The 18,115-nt window shown below is 39.3% G+C and overlaps 1 protein-coding gene across 1 annotated transcript in view; it reads right to left on the reverse strand.

The window, feature by feature from the left end:
• Window positions 1–18,115, reverse strand: part of rptor (regulatory associated protein of MTOR, complex 1) — a 383,050-nt gene that overhangs the window by 74,991 nt on the left and 289,944 nt on the right. The window contains exon 24 of the mRNA XM_060844826.1: window positions 17,644–17,754. Coding sequence (XP_060700809.1) covers window positions 17,644–17,754 — 111 coding nt within the window. The remainder of the gene's footprint in view (window positions 1–17,643; window positions 17,755–18,115) is intronic.

The raw sequence follows: 18,115 nt of genomic DNA on the forward strand, positions 1-18,115 counted from the left end.
TTAACCAGGCTAGGAATTTACTTCAAACATATTAATTAATTGCATTTATAATTTGAACTCCTGATTCTACAGTATTAGCCTGGGCCACTGGATTACTGGTCCACTGACATTACTACTACGCTAATGTCTCCCTCAAGTTGATGAAAGAGAGGGAGCCAATGTATTGACAAAGTAGCTTGCTTGATTAACACCACTCACAAACATTCAGTTCTTCCAGTTGCAATACTCATTAGCAACAGCGTCTACTATCTAAAGACACACTGTAGAAATTTACTAACACTCCTCACAGCTTTCCAAGACACTCTCCAAACTGACTATCACTAACCACTTAGAAACACTATCACCTGCAAGTTCCCTTTCTAGCCGCTCAGCATCCTGACTTGGAAATATATCACTGCTCCTTCACTTTGATTGGGTCAAAGTATTGGATCTTTCTCCCTAATAACATTGCAGATCTACTCAAATCCAATGAACTGCAGCAGCTTAAGACGGCAACTCACCTCCACCTTCTCAAGAGCAACTAGGGCTCAGGCAACATCTAAATGGCCATCCCATTGCACCCACATACCGTGATACAAAAATAAAAAGTGAACCTAATAATGGTGTGGAGGTTATTGATGAAGCTGCTGAAGATGGTTGGGCTGAAAATACTAACCTGAGGAACTCCTATAGAGATAGTCGTAGATACTTTGAGCTTGTGGCTTGGGCATGTGGGAAAAGCAGACATGATAGCAAAGTTTAAGAGGCATTCAGACAGACATGAACTGGCTGAGAATAGAGGGATACAGAACATTGTGCATGTAGATGGGATTAGTTGACAACAGTACCATGGTCGGCACAGACAGTCAGCTGAAGGGCCTGTCCCTGTGCTGTTCTATGTTCTACTTCCTGGAGTGGAGATGCTTGACCTCCACCTACCTCAATCATCTTAAGTACAACTCTAACCAGTGAAGAGTATTCAACCCGATTTTCACTGACTCCAGGTTTGTCAGGGTTCTTTGATGCCACACTCGATCAAATGTAGCCTTGATGTGAATGGCAATCTCTTTCACCTCACCACTGGAATTCAGATTTTTCTGCCCACATTTGATCCAAGCAAAGTGACTCTGGTGGAACCCAAAATGATGGGCGAGTATCTGTGATCAAGTTATTCCAAAGTACGTATCGCTTGATAGCACAGTTAGCAATCCCTTACCACACCTGCGGTGATTAAAAGTGGACTGCAACAGACCAAGTGAAATACAACTTGGGAAGGTGAGAAGTTGTGCACCTTTGTAGGAAGAATAGAGGCATGCACTATTCTATAAATGAGGAAAGGCTTGGGAAATCTGAAGCACAAAGGGACTTTGGATTTCTTGTTCAGGATTCTCTTCAGGTTAACACGAAGTTCAGAAAGCAGATGCAATGTGAGCATTCATTTCGAGGGGATAGAATATAACGGGATGTGCTGCTCTGGTCAGATCGCATTCGGAATATTGAGAGTAGTTTTGAACCCTGCTTCTAAGGAAGGATGCGCTGGAAGGTGTCCAGTGGAGGTTCATTTAAATGATCCCAGGGATGAATAGATATGAAGAGTGGTTGAGGGCTCTAGGTAATAGAATTTAGGAGGATTTCATTGAAACTTACAGAATATTGAGAGGCCTGAATCAAGTGGACATGGAGAATATGTTATCACTAGTAGGAGAGACTAGGACCCAAGTCTCAGAGTGAAGGGAGGACCTGATAGAACGAAGATGAGGAGGAATTTCCAGTCAGAGGGTGGTGAATCTGTGGAACTCATTGCCACAGTGCCTGTAGAGACCAAGTCTTTCAGTGTCTTTAAGACAGAGATAGTTAGGTTCTTTACTAGAAAGGGGATCAAGGGTTACAGGGAAAAGGCCGTTGAGAAACATATCAGCCATAAATTCAATGGCAGAACTAATTCAATGGCTTTATCTCCTGGTCTTTTGGACTAATAGGTGGGGTTGGATTCATCTTGAAGTTTGTAGACTGGACATACCAGGGCAATTTTCCATATTGTTGAGTAGATGCTAATGTTGTGTCAGTACTGGAACAGCTTGGCAAGAGCTGCAGCTATGTTTGGAGCACCTGTCTTCAGCACTATTGCCAGAACGTTGTTTGTGTTAGTGTTCCACTAAACTGTGCAGTGCAGCCTCTTTGCTGTTCATGCGTGCCATTTAGTGTGTCGCCACATCAACTTCTGACTTCAGAGATTGCTGCTGTGCATGGATTTCAGAGGTCGGCACACCAGAAGAAAAAGAACCAGAGGGAGTATTGATTAAGGTCCATAGCCTTTGCAGCATCCAGTCCCTCCAGCCATTTCTCAATACCATATGGAGTGAACAGAATTGCCTGAACTGGGATCTGTGATATGGGGATTTCTGGAGGAGGCTGACATTGGTCATCAATTTTCTGGCTGAAGGGTGTTGCAAATGCTTCAGCTTCACCTTTTGTATTGATGTGTTGGATCATTATGGGACCTCCTCCTCCTCCAATTAGTTGCTTAACTGTCCACAACCACATCACTGGATGTGACTGGACTACAGAACTTGGTTCTGATCTATTGGTCGTAGAATTGCTTAGCTTTATCATTTGCTGCTCATGGTAATCAGCATGCAAATAGTCCTGTTTTGTGGTTTCACAAGGTTGACCTTCATTTTTGATATGTCTGGTGTTGCTCCTGACATGCCTACCTGCAGTCTTTAGTGTTGATGTGAATGGGGATATGCCTGGCACGAGTTTACAGATTGCACTGGATCTCAATTTGGCTGATGGCCCACAGTACATTATGGGTGGTCAGACTTGAGTTGCTTTTTCTAGTCTATCCCATTTAGCACACAGTGATAGTGCCACATTGGTGATCAACACTGATGGCCCCCTCCAGGAGTGTATTCTGCACCTTTGCTACCCTTAGTGCTTCTCCAAGTGGTGTTCAGCATGGAGGATGACTGATCATTACCTGAGGGCAGGTGGTACATTGGTATCAGCAGGCAGCTGCCTTGCCCGCATTTGATGTGATGCCATGAGACTTCAAGGTCTAGAGAAATTCCACGGTACCTCCTGCTTGACTGTGTGTCTCTGTGCCACTACCTCCACTGGGTCTGCCAGTTATTGGGCAAAGACATACCCAGCGATGGTGATAATTTTGTTTCAATCATCAAGTGGAAGATCCAATTCTGTGGGTATGACTATGTTAGGCTGTTGCTTGACCAGTCTGAGAGACAGTTCTTCAAATTTTGGCACAAGCCTCTAATTGTCATCACTTTGTAGGGTTGAGTTTCTCATTGTTAATTCTGGTGCTTAGATTGATGCCAGGTTGTCTGTCTAAATTCATTCCTTGAAGATTTTTTAGTGATTCATACAACTGAATAGCTTGCTAGGCCATTTCAGAGGCAGGTGTGAGTCAACCACACTGCTGTGACGATGGAATCGAATATAGGCCAGATGAGCCAAGGATGACCGTTTTCCATCCCTAGAGAACATGAACGAACCAGATGGGTTTTTTTTAAACTACAATTAACAATGGTTTTATGATCATGATACTTTTAACTTCAGGCTTTTATTTAATTCAAATTCCACACTCTGATGTGGTGGGATGTGAACCCGGTTCCCTGAGCTTTACTCAATTATTAATCCAGAAACAAAACCATCATGCCATTCCCTCCTCTCGAACATGGTGTTTAAAAAACTCTGAGATTTCTGGCAAAGGGCGCTTTCTATTCTTGTTATTTCAGATAGTACGTGGTGAAGCATATCATTCGACTTATGCAATGCTCAGAGCTGCTTCAGTTCAGTGCTTTAAGATCCCTTTTCATGAATATTTTACAATAGTTACATAAATTTGCAATCATGACAGCACTGCAATGGTACATTCCCTATTTATCAGCTATCAAAATACCATCCGCAAAAAATTATAATTTGCCTATTCTGTCTGGATGAAAACCATGTTTTTTTTCCAAAAAAAATTTAAATTATTTTTCACAGAATATTTTTGGGCATCATATTCTATAACTCAGTGCACCTTTGAACAAAATCTCAAAAGGTTAATGCTAACATCTTGGTCAAGTCAACTCGTTCAAAGATTATGATAATGGATGTCTTTTTTATATAAAGCCCTTTATAAGGCTCAACATCCTGGACAAAATTATCTCAAGGCTTCACAGTAATTATAGAAAAGTATGCATATTTCAACATCAACTGCAAGAACATTTCATTACCGAAGACGATAAGGAAAACAGGGGTGTCAATAGACTCATCAGGGAGCTGTGACACAGAAAGTGCATTTTTTGCACTCAGGCCTACACTCCAAGCATTCATAGGTCGGTACAAAGGCACAAATTCATAATTATATCTCTAAAGAACAATCGCAAGCTGAATTCCCAACCCCTCACAGTTGGAGAGGAATGGGATGAAGCCTGAAAAATGTTAGTAGATGGAGTACATAGGGGTTAAGGCCTGCATTCTTATCCACCTTAAATCGATCAGAGGAGACTGAGTGACCACCCAATTCCGAGATCCATGATATAGAAGCGAGCATCGAGTCATAGAGATGTACAGCATGGAAAACAGACTCTTCGGTCCAACCTGTCCACGCCGACCAGGTATCCCAACCCAATCTAGTCCCACCTGGCAGCACCCGGCCCATATCCCTCCAAACCTTTCCTATTCATATACCCATCCAAATGCCTCTTAGATGTTGCAATTGCACCAGCCTCCACTTCCTCTGGCAGCTCATTCCATACACGTACCACCCTCTATTGCGCCATAGGTCTCTTTTATATCTTTCCCCTCTCACCCTAAACCTATGTCCTCTAGTTCTGGACTCACCGACACCAGGGAAAAGACTTTGTCTATTTATCTTATCCATGCTCCTCCTAATTTTGTAAACCTCTATAAGATCACCCCTCAGTCTCTGACGCTCCAGGGAAAACAGCCCCAGCCTGTTCAGCCTCTCCCTGTAGCTCAAATCTTCCAACCATGCCAACATCTTTATAAATCTTTTCTGAACTCTTTCAAGTTTCACAACATCTTTCTGATAGAAAGACGACCAGAATTGCACGCAATACTACAACAGTGGCCTAACCAATATCCTGTACAGCCGCAACATGACATCCCAACTCCTGTACTCAATACTCTAACCAATAAAGGAAAGTATACCAAACACCTTCGTCACTATCCTATCTACCTGCGACTCCACTTTCAAGGAGCCATGAACCTGCACTCCAAGGTCTCTTTGTTCAGCAACACTCCTTAAGATCTTGCCCTTAAGTGTACAAGTCCTGCTAAGATTTGCTTTCCCAAAATGCAGCACCTCACATTTATCTGAATTAAACTCCATCTGCCACTTCTCAGCCCATTGGCTCATCTGGTCCAGATCCTGTTGTAATCTGAGGCAACCCTATTCGCTATCCAATAAACCTACAATTTTGGTATCATCCGCAAACTTACTGACTGTACTACTTATGCTCACATCCAAATCATTTATGTAAATGACAAAAAGTAGAGGACCCAGCACCGATCCTTGTGGCACTCCACTGGTCACAGGCATCCAGTCTGAAAAACAACCCTCCACCACCAACCTCTGTCTTCTATCTTTCAGCCACTTCTGTATCCAAATGTCTAGGTCTCCCTGTATTGCAAGAGATCTAACCTTGCTGATCAGCCTCCCATGGGGAACCTTGTCAAACGCCTTACTGAAGTCCATATAAATCACATCTACTGCTCTGCCCTCATCAATCCTCTTTGTTACTTCTTCAAAAAACGCAATCAAGTTTGTGAGATATAATTTCCCACGCTCAAAGCCATCTTGACTATACATAATCAGTCCTTGCCTTTCCAAATACATGTACATCCTGCCCCTCAGGATTCCCTCCAACAACTTGCCCACCACTGAGGTCAGGCTCAACAGTCTACAGTTCCCTGGCTTGTCCTTACCGCCCTTCTTAAACAGTGACACCACGTTTGCCAACCTCCAGTCTTCCGGCACCTCACCTGTGACTATTGACGATACAAATATCTCAGCAATTCAGTACCATTTTCATCCAAACTGGTAGTCTACTCAAAGATGGAAAATTTTCTTCCCGATTCCATCATCTTCAAAAAGATTTAGAATACGAAAATGACAAGTAGGTTTTCTCACACAACTGCCAAAGATGTAAAAAATACTCTTACTTAGCAACGTCATCCTCCAGCACAATGGCCTCATTTCTTTATTGAGCTACAACCACCCACAGACTCAACCTAAATGTATTGCTTAAATATTCCAACAGATTAAGACAGGCATGGTGCGGTACTTTAGCATGCATGTCTCTATCCTTCCAGGGATTGACATGGGTGCTTTTCTCCCCATCAGAGGTTCTTTAAGTTAAGAAAAAGGCAAAAACGGGCGATTAAAAAAAGCCTTTTTTGTTTTGTTTACAACTCAACATTAACAGTCTTGAATTTAGAAACATTAAAGGCTAGTAGAATTGAACCTTTAAACAATGGAAGTTTTGATCTGGACATTTGAAGGAAAATAAAAAGTAACACGGAGATAAACTGCTCAACAATCATTGTTGGTCACTTCACCGGTTGCGCACTTTGCAACTACAGAAATAGGAATCGACTTACTATCCTCAACAACTAGTGGCCACATTAAATAGACGTTATTTGTCAAGAGTTACACCATAATGATAAAAGTGGATGTGCTGAGTGTCCAGATGAAAGCTGTCCTGCAGAAAGTTATAAATGATGTACGAACCATTTACACGACACTGCAGTTCTAGGAAAAGATCAATGTATACTGACTTTCTTCTTACGGTATTCCAATTTTAATCGTGCAGCTGTACTTGTGCAAGTCACCGTAGCTTCAGTATTGGCACGGGTTCAGCCGGAGTGAATGCGCAGCATGCTGAGATCAGCACTTGTCGCACATTTCTGAAACTGAGGCATTGTGACACTGCAGCTCCACAGGCACACTAGGTTACTCAATGTCATAGTTTTCCAATTGTAACTTCAATATTTATTATCAAGCAATGAAACCCACCACACAATATATTTAGGACTGCAGTAAGGCAGTACTTGACCAGCCCATGTTTCTGTATATTTGGAGCAGCATTGAATATTCCCTGCTTTTCCTTGATGGCTGCAGTTATTTTTCTGATCAACATAAATATGACAAGCAATTTGTCAAAATACCACATCTGTTAGTCAACCTGTTCACTATTCTGGATGTTCACAGCTTCTGTATTCTGATGAGAGGGGGGAGAAATTTCAATAATTAAAGATTTTTGCTTTCTTATATTTGCAGTATTTTGTATTTTATGAAATGTACAACCCAGCAGAGCAGAGAACAACACCAGTTTTCATGATTTTCCTTTAAACATAAATCTTTACATCTGCTGTTTTGAGTCAATTTGGCAACATTAAGTAGTACCTTTACTAATTTCAAAGTACACAAGACAGTGTAAAGAATAGAAAATAATGGCGTCGGATGTGAATACAAAATAAGCTCATGTTGTATTGTAACTGCATGGCTAGAGATGCTATTTGGAATTGTAAATATTTTCTGAACAGCCCACTCAGAGATATTGCGCCTTTGGAGAAGGTGAGACTTGAACCTGGGCCTGATGGAACCTGGAATAGACATATACTTATAGGGAAATTATGCACACATATATTTGAAAACATCCACCTGCTGTGTTTTTATGAGCTTTCTTACCAAAAAATATGCAAAAATGTTCCAAATACACTGAAGTCACAACCTCAAAGTTTACTGAAGTGCTAATTAAGAAAATCAACAACACAATAGAAATAAAATTTCATTACATAAAAATAATATTTGCAGTCTTTTTCCCTTCAAAATCACTTTCCAGTAAACAGTGCTGCTTGCGAACTCCTGAGGCAATGTAGGCGTTGAAATAGTGTTACATGATTAGGATCATGACACACCATAGATTTTACACCTCCTATCTCCCACTCAGCCAGAACCAATTACAAGATCTGTATTTTACTACTTCAGTTTGTTAGGAGAAAACCAATGGACTGGTTTTATTTAACTCCCTGAGTACTGTGACCGCAAATTACACACACAACCTGAGGGGAATTCAAAGTACATTTGTTTAAGTAGTTATTATTTGCAATCCCTAACCCTATAGCTAGAAAGTTATAGAAAGCTAGAAAGCTTTGGTTTGAGATCAAAATATAAATCTTGAATTTTAAACTTCAAGGTTTTGAAAAATTATTTTAACAAAGGCACCATGTCCACCTTGCAGTGATGCATGTCCAGATTTAGGTAACTCTATGGGCAGAGAGTAAAGGAAACACTTTTTCATGAATTAAAAATAATTTATTTCACTGTCAATAAACATGATGAGTTTTTCAAATGACAACAGGAAATCATTTTCTTCCTCAAATGTAACATTCCCACAAGAATGTAACTCTGAATGAACTCTAATTAATTCCAAGGGAGGTCTAGGAATACTGCACAAAATAGCCTCAAAACAATATTTACTTCTACACTGCCTGTGAATCAGATGCTTCAAATTTCTTGAACTGAATGCACCAAGATTTGTCTTATTAATAGTTGCATGCTGCAAGATCAAAGTAATTAACATAAAGTAAATACATTGCTTGAAAAATGTTGAGAAACAAAGAAACACTTGTCAAAATGAGTGAGTTTCTGAGCAAGAACATGCAGTCTATACTCAAATTTAAAGAGCATGAGATTTAGATAAAGGATAGGGACTTATTTTATTTTCTAAGCTTTGTTCACAAAACAGGACATGGAGCTTGCAAAAAAATCTGAGAAAAAATATCGAAGATAAAATTAGGAATAGCTCAATTATAATGTCTAAGAGATCTCGATTTACATCAGAGCGTGTCTGCACCTTCGGTCTCTTTTTCTGAGGAAGGACATTTTTGCTGTAGAGGGAGTGTAGCAAAGGATTACCTGACTGATGGATGGGATGGCAGAACTGACATATGAGGCAATGTTGGACACATATTTGGAGTTCAGACCAATTAGAAATTTAAAATTCTAACAGGACCAGACAGGATAGATACAGGAAGAATTTTCACAATAACAGGAACGCAGACCAGCAGTCACAGTCTCAGGATATGAGGAAAAATATTTAGAAATGAGATTGGAAGAAACATTTTTACCCACAGGGTGATGAATTTGCCACCACAGAAAGCAGTCAAGGACAAAACAGTGCGAGATTTCAAGAAGGAATTGAACATAACATTTATGGATCAAGGGATATAGAGGGATAGTAGGAATAGGCTATCGTGTTGAATGATTAGCCATGATCAGAATGAATAAAGGACTAGGCTCAAAAGAGCCAAATGGCTTACTCTTGCTCCTATTTCTATTTTTAAAATATGGCATACTTCAATGAATAATATTTGCAGACTGAAATCACTGAACAACTTATCAAGTAGGTGAATAGCAAAATAGCAATCAGGACAAAATGAATTGTTACATTATCCCCATGTTTGAGTGGATTTCCTCTGGATGCTCTGGTTTCCTCTCTCAGTCCAAAGATGTGCAGTTGAGGTAGATTAGCCATGCTAAATTGCCCATAGTGTCCAGAGATGTGTAAGTTAGGTGTATTAGCCACGGGAAATGCAGGATTACAGGGATAGGGTCGGGGAGGCAAGTCTGGTGGGATGCTCTTTGGAGAGTCGGTGTGGACCTTGTTGGGCTGAATGGCTTGTTTCCACAATGTTGGGATTCTATGATCGGGACTGGAAGGATTGCTTTTGCAATTTTGGAATGTTACCCATGCAGCGTCCCATTATACACATACACACACACACACACACACACACACACACACAGGTGGAAATGGTGAAATAAATCAGAATGACTAGAACTGCAGCCTGGAACTCTATATCCAAAGCTCGCTTCAATAATTGTTGCAAACACCTCAAAACAAACGTGTTTGAAAATAACTTACAAATTCTGTTTGCAGGATGCTGGGCTAGCAACCATGCATTTGCATTACAGTAAACAAATTACTCAAAAATAATAGCATTGAGCAACTTGCAATGAAATGCAACATTTTTGATGGAAATGCTTCAGTAATTTTTACAAGATACAGTGTCACACAGTCAATGAAACAACATCAGATTTAAAGCATGTGGGAGAACACTTCATCTATACCTATGTGACCCACCTTTCAGATGAGACTTTGAACTAAGCTCCTGTCCATTTCCTTCAGTGGACATAGAAGATCTCCTAACACTACATCAAATATTTCCCCCAGTGTCTGTGCCAATATTTAGCGCTCCTTCAATATTGCTAAAATTAAATGTCTGGTTATTATCACCATTCTGTATTTGGGAGCTTGTTGTGGACAAATCCGTCTGCTTTCATGAGAATAGTGGTAACATTTCGAAAAGTACATTGTTCGATGTAAAGTTGTTTGGAATTTCTGAGGTCACAGAAAAAGGCCTGATAAATGTCTTCTTGTGTTACCATAAGCAGTCATCATCATCACAATAAATGCTGGCCAGCCAGCAATACTTATATCCCTCAAATGAATTTTAAAAAGCAGAAGTAGGCCATTCAGACTACCAAGTCTGCTAACCCATTGTATGAGATCATCGCTGATCTGAGAATCCCTCAATTTCACTTTCCTACATTTTCCTCATTGATTAAAACTCAGCAAGGAAATTGAAGGCAATCTCCACTTAACGACCCAGGCTCTATAACCAGCTGCAGTAAAAAAATTCCACTAACTGACTACCCTCAGAAGAAATTATTTCTCGTGTGTCTTAAATAGACAAACCCTTATTCTGAGATTATGCCCTATGGTCCTAGACTCTCTCACAAGGGGAGAGACCTTTTCACATCTACCCCATAAAAGTTCTTGGGAGACTTAAATGTTTCAATAAGGTTGTCTTCCATTCTTCCAAACTCCAAGGAATACAGGCCCAACCAAACTCAAACTCAGAGCAGTCGACAGTCCCTCCATATCCAGCATCAGCCTGTTGAACCTTTTCTGGAATGCCTCCAATGCCAGTATGTTTTTTCTTCAGGGACGTAAAACTGTTCATGTACTCCAGCTTACAAGTGCCTTGCATAGTTTGAACAAAGTTCCCTATGTTTACATGTCATTCCCTTTGAATGAAAGGCCAACATTCCATTTGCCTTCTCTATTGCTGGTTGAACTTGTATACTGTCGAAAGCTTTTGCCTAAAACATCGATTCTTCTGCTCTTCGGATGGTGCCTGACTTGCTGTGCTTTTCCAGCACCACATCTCGACTCTGAACTCCAGCATCTGCAATCCCTGAACTTGGATACTACCTTTTTGTGTTTGAGACTAATGACTTTATAAAAGAAATTTACAACGATGCCACAAGATTTCATTTTTTTTAAAAATCAAAATCTTTATATCTTTAGTAAGTACACAGAACAATGAGGGTTGGAACCTTTACTTCTTATAGAACATGGGAGTTGTCCTTTAGATAATTAAATCATTTTAAGATTTATGCATCTAAAAAAGAATTCTTGAAGTAAGTGAGAAGTAAATCTGAACTTGTAACTTATGGTTATGACCCTTATTGTTTTGTGTACTTACTGAAATGATTGATTTCTGTAAAGGACAACTCCTAAGGATGCCAGAGTCTTCGGGGAACTATTGTTAATTCTCCTTCATTCCAGCTAGCTTTCAAAGAAAACCTTGCACGTTCAAAACATGGTAAATGAATGACTCAGTCCCTTTTTTGTTAGTTTTCCAATTATTGAAGCAAACCTGTCCATTGTTTTCTTTTGTACAAGATTTTGTGGCAGACTACTGTAGGTTCTTCCATTAGTTTTGGACAAGGTGTCTATTTCCTCACAAAATGCAAATAGAGATTAAGCCTCACTCATATTCTATATAGTCAAAGAAGCAGTTATGATTTTTATTCTGCTCACATCATAGGCTCAGCTAACCATCACTTAATTTTACTGCCTTCTCTCTGAGTTGCAAGCCACATGGTCCCAACAACAACTATCTTTTGCAACAAAGATAGATTGAAATCAGAGTCACCCATCATGCCACAGTCTGAGCTGGTTTGCCCACAAACCTTTACTTATCCACAATTACAAATTATTTTAAAATCTCAAATAATTGGGTTTTTAACCACCTTTTGGTGTTTATGGAATGCTTTTAATTAATTTTCCTAAGGCAAAAAACACCAGTCTTAACTGCACATCTTACAATCATCACGCCAACAGTCCTTTAGTGAAGTCCACCTGCTATTTACTAGAAGCAAAATATGTTGGATGCTGGAAATCTGCAGATCTGGCAGTATCTGTGGAGAGAGAAAGAGATAAAAGTTTGAGTTCTTTATGACTCTTCAGAACAAAAGAAGAGCCATATTGGACTCAAAAGATTAACTCTATTGCTTACTCCACAGTTGCCGGGTTTCTGCAGCACTTTACTTTCGTTGTTGATTTATAGCTCGCAATCTCTTCTAATCTGACTTTCTTCACATACGAACAAGTTTAATTTGAAAATAAAGACATATTCTAAAACACATGAACCAAGGACTAGTCATACAGAACACTTAAACATTTTTTAACCCCCACATTACAGGTTTTCACAAGTCCTTTACTTTACTATTTTTATTGATGCAGACAGAATAAACATATTGTTCCATCTTGAAAAGCCAGAGCATTAAAAGAATACAACAGCATTAAGATGGTAACATACAATATACATTAAGATGGTAACCATCTCTTTTAAATTATGTTGTACTCACAACATAATTTGAAAGAAACAGTTACCACCTTAATAGCTACAATAAATTTTGTTGAGAACACAAATTGTATGTACTTTCATGTGCAAGGGCTTTAAATTCAGAATTGGAAAACTCTGGGTCCACTAACCAAATGCAAAAAATTTGGCTGCACAAATTTACCACCTCGCCTCCACAAACTGGATTAAATAATTAATAAGTGAATGGCGTCTGCAAGGTCCACCAACAAAGCACGAGTTACAAGGTTTGCAGATCAAATGCACAATCTGATACTTTCAACATGTACTGCTGCCCTGCAGTATCACATCGGAGATACAAGAGGAAGCAAAGGAGAAAACTGGAGGAAACCATTCAAAATATTTTGCATATCTCAATACTTTTTTCAACTAAATCATAATTATGTGATTATTCTTCAATTAGACAACATGATTACCTGCATCAATTAAAAGTTTGAGTGAACGTATCCAGCAGTAATACCACATTACAGGTACTCACCAGAGAAATACATGCTGTTCTCATACATATTATCCATGAATTTAAATTTGTGATATTTTAAAAAAAGTTCAAAAATGCAATTGCCATAATTTTGAAAGATAGTTGGTAATGACAATGAGATTTCCATTTTCTTCTGATGTGTTCACATAAAAGCCTGGGCACTAATTGAAAAATCTGAGCTCGTTTTACTAAAAGCAGGAGAAACCTGGGTCCTGCGCCATAATTAATAAACTTGCAAGGTCACGTAGCTTTCATAAGAGCTATAAGAATGAGATTTTGTCAGTAGCAATTAAAGAGTAGCAACTAATCATGACACACTTGTAATAATAATCCTTTAATGCTTCTCAAGCAACTTAATCGAAGAACATAATCTGTACAGTCTAATAATTCAGCTCTGGACAGTATCGTTGAAAATATCTGAAAACCAACAGAGATAAAGCTCAATCAGTAGCAAAGCTCCACAACAGAGATAAGCACAGTAATGGGGTCTTGTAAACCAATACAAATGAATACCAATCAGCTACCTCAATGTGGGAAATATCACAGGCACATCCAAAACTAATCTAAGTCTATAACCACCTAAATGCAGCATAAATTGTTCGGCTGAGACAAGAAATAACAACTTTTGTCTTTTCTCTCCTTCCAAGCTTGGTAATCTGCAGCACACCATGGATTTACTATGATAATTGCACCAAGTAAACATGAACGCCTGATGTTCCTGTCACAGAAGCCACATTTGACAAACTACTTTTATGGAAAGCAATCAGTTCAAGATGTTAGTTCTGACCCATCATGAAGAGTACAGGAAGGATGTGGGCAAGAGATATTGACAACCACCATGATTACAACTTGCAATCAAATGTCAAAACAATTGATTAGCTTTCTTCAATATGACAGTGATCAATATGAACACATTTAATATTTAACTTCATACAATATGGAAACATTGAATTTATATTAGCTTTATTGATACATATGAATTAACATATGAACTGTATTTCCATCTTTTATACAATATTAAACCTTCAGAAAAAATACCAGATGGACCACATAAATTTTATTGCTTCAAATCAATGTTTTATCTTGGTGCAGTTTGAAATTTCATAACAATACAATCTGAAGAATTGAAATATTTTTGAAGGTTCAATGTGTTATATTATTTTGTAGAACTTGATGCTTCTACACATTGTTGAAGTAAAATGAATCAAATCCACAACATGGGGAGACGTTACCTGCATTCAGGATAAGGTTGCAATGACCACTTTTAAATTTATTTTATTCGTGACCACTTGAGTGACTAAATAAATGAGAAAATTATTCCGTACATTGCTGCTATACACAAGAATATTCCTTCCCTGCTGAAAAGGAAAAGGGACGCTGTACTACAACTGGAAAACCCAGCATTTGACAGAGTAATTTATCTTGAGCCACAATAAGGAAACCAAGTTTAAACTTTGCGTACCAGCATGCAATCGGGTTTATATATTGGTATCTCAAAGTGGAGTGACCGCCTTGTGCTTCCAAGTACCTGATGCAACTAATGGAAGGTATCTGCCAATAATTGTACCAATTAATATTAAACACCAAACATTATGCAGCTTCCCCCAAAGAAACTTGCAACAAAGTAAAATGAAGCGTGTAAATATATTAAATGCCTTCTTTATTTCATCTCTCTGATCAGCATTTGCTCCTCATAGAATATGTACAAGAGAACATAGCAGAGTTTCCTCTCCCCAAGTGGAGCGAGTCCCAGTAAAAAGCAAGGATCTTGATATTAATAAAGTAAAAGTTGCAACAGGCTGTTTGGGTGGAATGCAAAAGACTCAGGGGATAGATTGTGTTTCATGGAACTGAAAGAGACTAAGGCGATTTGTACAGCACTCTCAGAATATCTTGAGGGACTCCCCAAACACTGGAGAGAACCAGTAGCCAGAAAGTTTGCCCTAAGTGGTGTCCAAATTAATACTGAAGAGACAAAGCAGAAATACAGCAACGGTCTTACTTGCATTCCATGTAAACTAAGGAACAAAGACGAGTTACCATGGTAAAACAGCCTAATAAATTGTGTAGAAACAATGCCCTAAACATTGACTGAAGACACCTTTACAAACAATTTAATCAATTTACAATCTCACACTCTGGTCACTGTTAGAGTTAAGGCATCCACCTGTATTGATTTACAGTGTACAACGGAATTGCCTGTGTAACCGCTGACTCTCATTTTGTCAAGTAAATCAGCCCGTTGAAGATCTGACCTAAATTGCCAAGTAACTCTGATTATATCGTTACGAGTCCATTATGTTTTTTGTATCCAATTTGTGACCAATATTTTGTGCATACCTTGTGGCCTGGTTGCTTTCTTGCTGATTGGGCAGGAGTCTATTCGCTCACTCAGCAGTCTGAGGATAAGCTAATCAAGGATTAGCAAATTAAATTATTGATCAGAACTGGTTAGTATAGATGTATTGGAGAGCAATTTGGTTTGTAGTGGGGGAGAGGGCTTGTTGGTTCAGACCTTAGTGTTCTTAGACTCTTAGAAAATTCAATTTCTCAGCGAATTCCCACAGAGTGTGGGGGAGGGGATTCACGTGGTCCCAATGTGGAACTCCAGTCTACGCCCCACTTAGGTGCGGTATGGTAGCTCAGTGGTTAGCACTGCTGCCTCACAGCACCAGGGTCCCAGGCTCATTTCCTGCCCCTGGCAACTGTCTCTGTGGAGTTTGCACATTCTCCCTGTGTCTGTGTGGGTTTCCTCTGGGTGCTCCGGTTTCCACCCACAATCCAAAAATGTGCAGGTCAGGTGAATTGACCATGCTCAATTGCCCATAGTGTTAGATGCATTAGGCAGAGGGAAGAGCAGAGGTATGCGTGTTACTCTTTGGAGGGTTGGTGTGGACGTTTTGGGCCGAAAGGCCTATTTCTACACTATAGGGAATCTAATCTAATAATTCTCTGACCACAAATATACCTAGACCATTGAGTCTGAGGTGACTACTACTTTTTCTGACTGCTGGGAAAGATGCTCTTGAAAAAGATTAACCATAAGCAAAAAAAAAGGATGCAATTGACTGGCAGACTTTGGATGTCAGCTTTTGTTATTTTCTTTTTATTCTTTCAATGGATGTGCATTTTGATGGCAAAGACAATGTTTGCTGCGGATCCCAATTGGCCCCTGAAGTGAGGCTTGCAAGATCATTTCAGAGGGCTGTTAGGACTCAACCACATTAATCAGGTGTTGCAAGTCGACCAGGCCAAATAAGGATGGCAGATTTCCTTCACTACAAGACACCAGTGATCTACATGGACTGTTTTTGACAGTTAATCATAGTTTCATACTCACCATTACTGAGACCACTTTCAACTCCAGATTTTAATCAATTTGAATTTTAATACTAGCAGGTGCTGTGGTGGAACTTGAACTCATATTCACAGACCATGCCACCTGCATCCACACTGGCAATCAAATTTTCTTGCAAATCAACGGACAAACATTCCCAGATTAAAAGTAAGGGTGGGACTCCATTTATATCATGGACATTGATGGGTCTTAGCTAACCACACTTGTGTTACAGAATATGCAGGGGGTCTGAGGAACAAGAAACATTTGGGGGAGTTCTCAGAAACATTTCCTTTTTTACAAAGCATTTTAAACCAAAGACCGTTTACAGAAAAAAATCACGAGGGGGTTTTTGTGGTGCAATGGTCATGTCCCTACCTCTGCACCAAGACACCTAGTTTTGACCGGTTCCAGAGGTATGTAATGGGGGAGGCAATGACCAAATAGTATTATTGCTGGAATGCTAATCCAGACACCCAGACAATGCTATAGGGACCTGAACTCAAATCCTGCCATGGCAGATGATGGAATTTGAATTTCAATTTTAAAAATCTGGATTTAAGAGTCTAATGATGATTATGAATTCATTGTCAATTTCTGGAAAAACCCTTCTGGGTCGCTAATGCCCTTTAGGGAAGGAAATTGCAATCCTAATCTGATCTGGCCTCCACGTGAGTCCAGACCCACAGCAATGTGGTTGACTCTTAACTGCCCTCTGTGCTGTTAGAGATGGGCAATAAACGCTGGTCTAGCCAGTGACACACACAGCCATTGAATGATTAAACAAAAAAATTCTCTGAACAGATTGATTAGGAAATATCTAAAGCAAAATCACTGCAATTACGTTTTGGAATAATGTAGGTGGAACAATTGATTTCAAGCTGTTAATGGAACTGAAATAAGAATCGTTCAAGGTTGTTAAGGTCATTCAAATAAAAGGATCAGAAAAGACAGTTTAGCCCTACTTACTCTGCTAGAAGGAACATTCTTCCACATTTTTAAATTGCATTTACTTTAGTGTTTAATAAATAACTTATATTTATAAATAAATCAGAAATCAGTCATTATGTAACTCAAGTACCTTCATCACTGGCTGTGCAAAATACTTTGCACTCCAATCACAGAAACCTGTTTGCATAGTTGTAGACATGAAACTTTTATGTCCAACTCCATCCTCCGAATCTTCAACAGTCTGTAAATATAAAAAAATTCCAATTATGCACCATAATGGTCAAAGTTTAATGCTGCAGCTAAGACAATATAATTCTTCCATTTTGAATTAAGCCACAGCACATTCATGACGTGACAGTCCTAATGGACTCGGGCAGTTCCAACTGGCTGATAAGGTGTGTGCATTTTGCTGGTTAAACTCCAGAAATATCTCTGGGCACAAAATGGGGCAGTCCAGACATTTTCAGTAGGGAATCTGCACCTAATCTCCTGGATTTTAAGCAGGGTAAACACATGCTCCATGCCAATAATTTTTTTTTAAACATTATTCATTTACAGGGTATTGCTGACTAGGCCAGTATTTATTACCGATCCTAAATGCC

The sequence above is a fragment of the Hemiscyllium ocellatum genome, chromosome 25, assembly GCF_020745735.1.
Source record: "Hemiscyllium ocellatum isolate sHemOce1 chromosome 25, sHemOce1.pat.X.cur, whole genome shotgun sequence".
NCBI classification, from domain to species: domain Eukaryota; kingdom Metazoa; phylum Chordata; class Chondrichthyes; order Orectolobiformes; family Hemiscylliidae; genus Hemiscyllium; species Hemiscyllium ocellatum.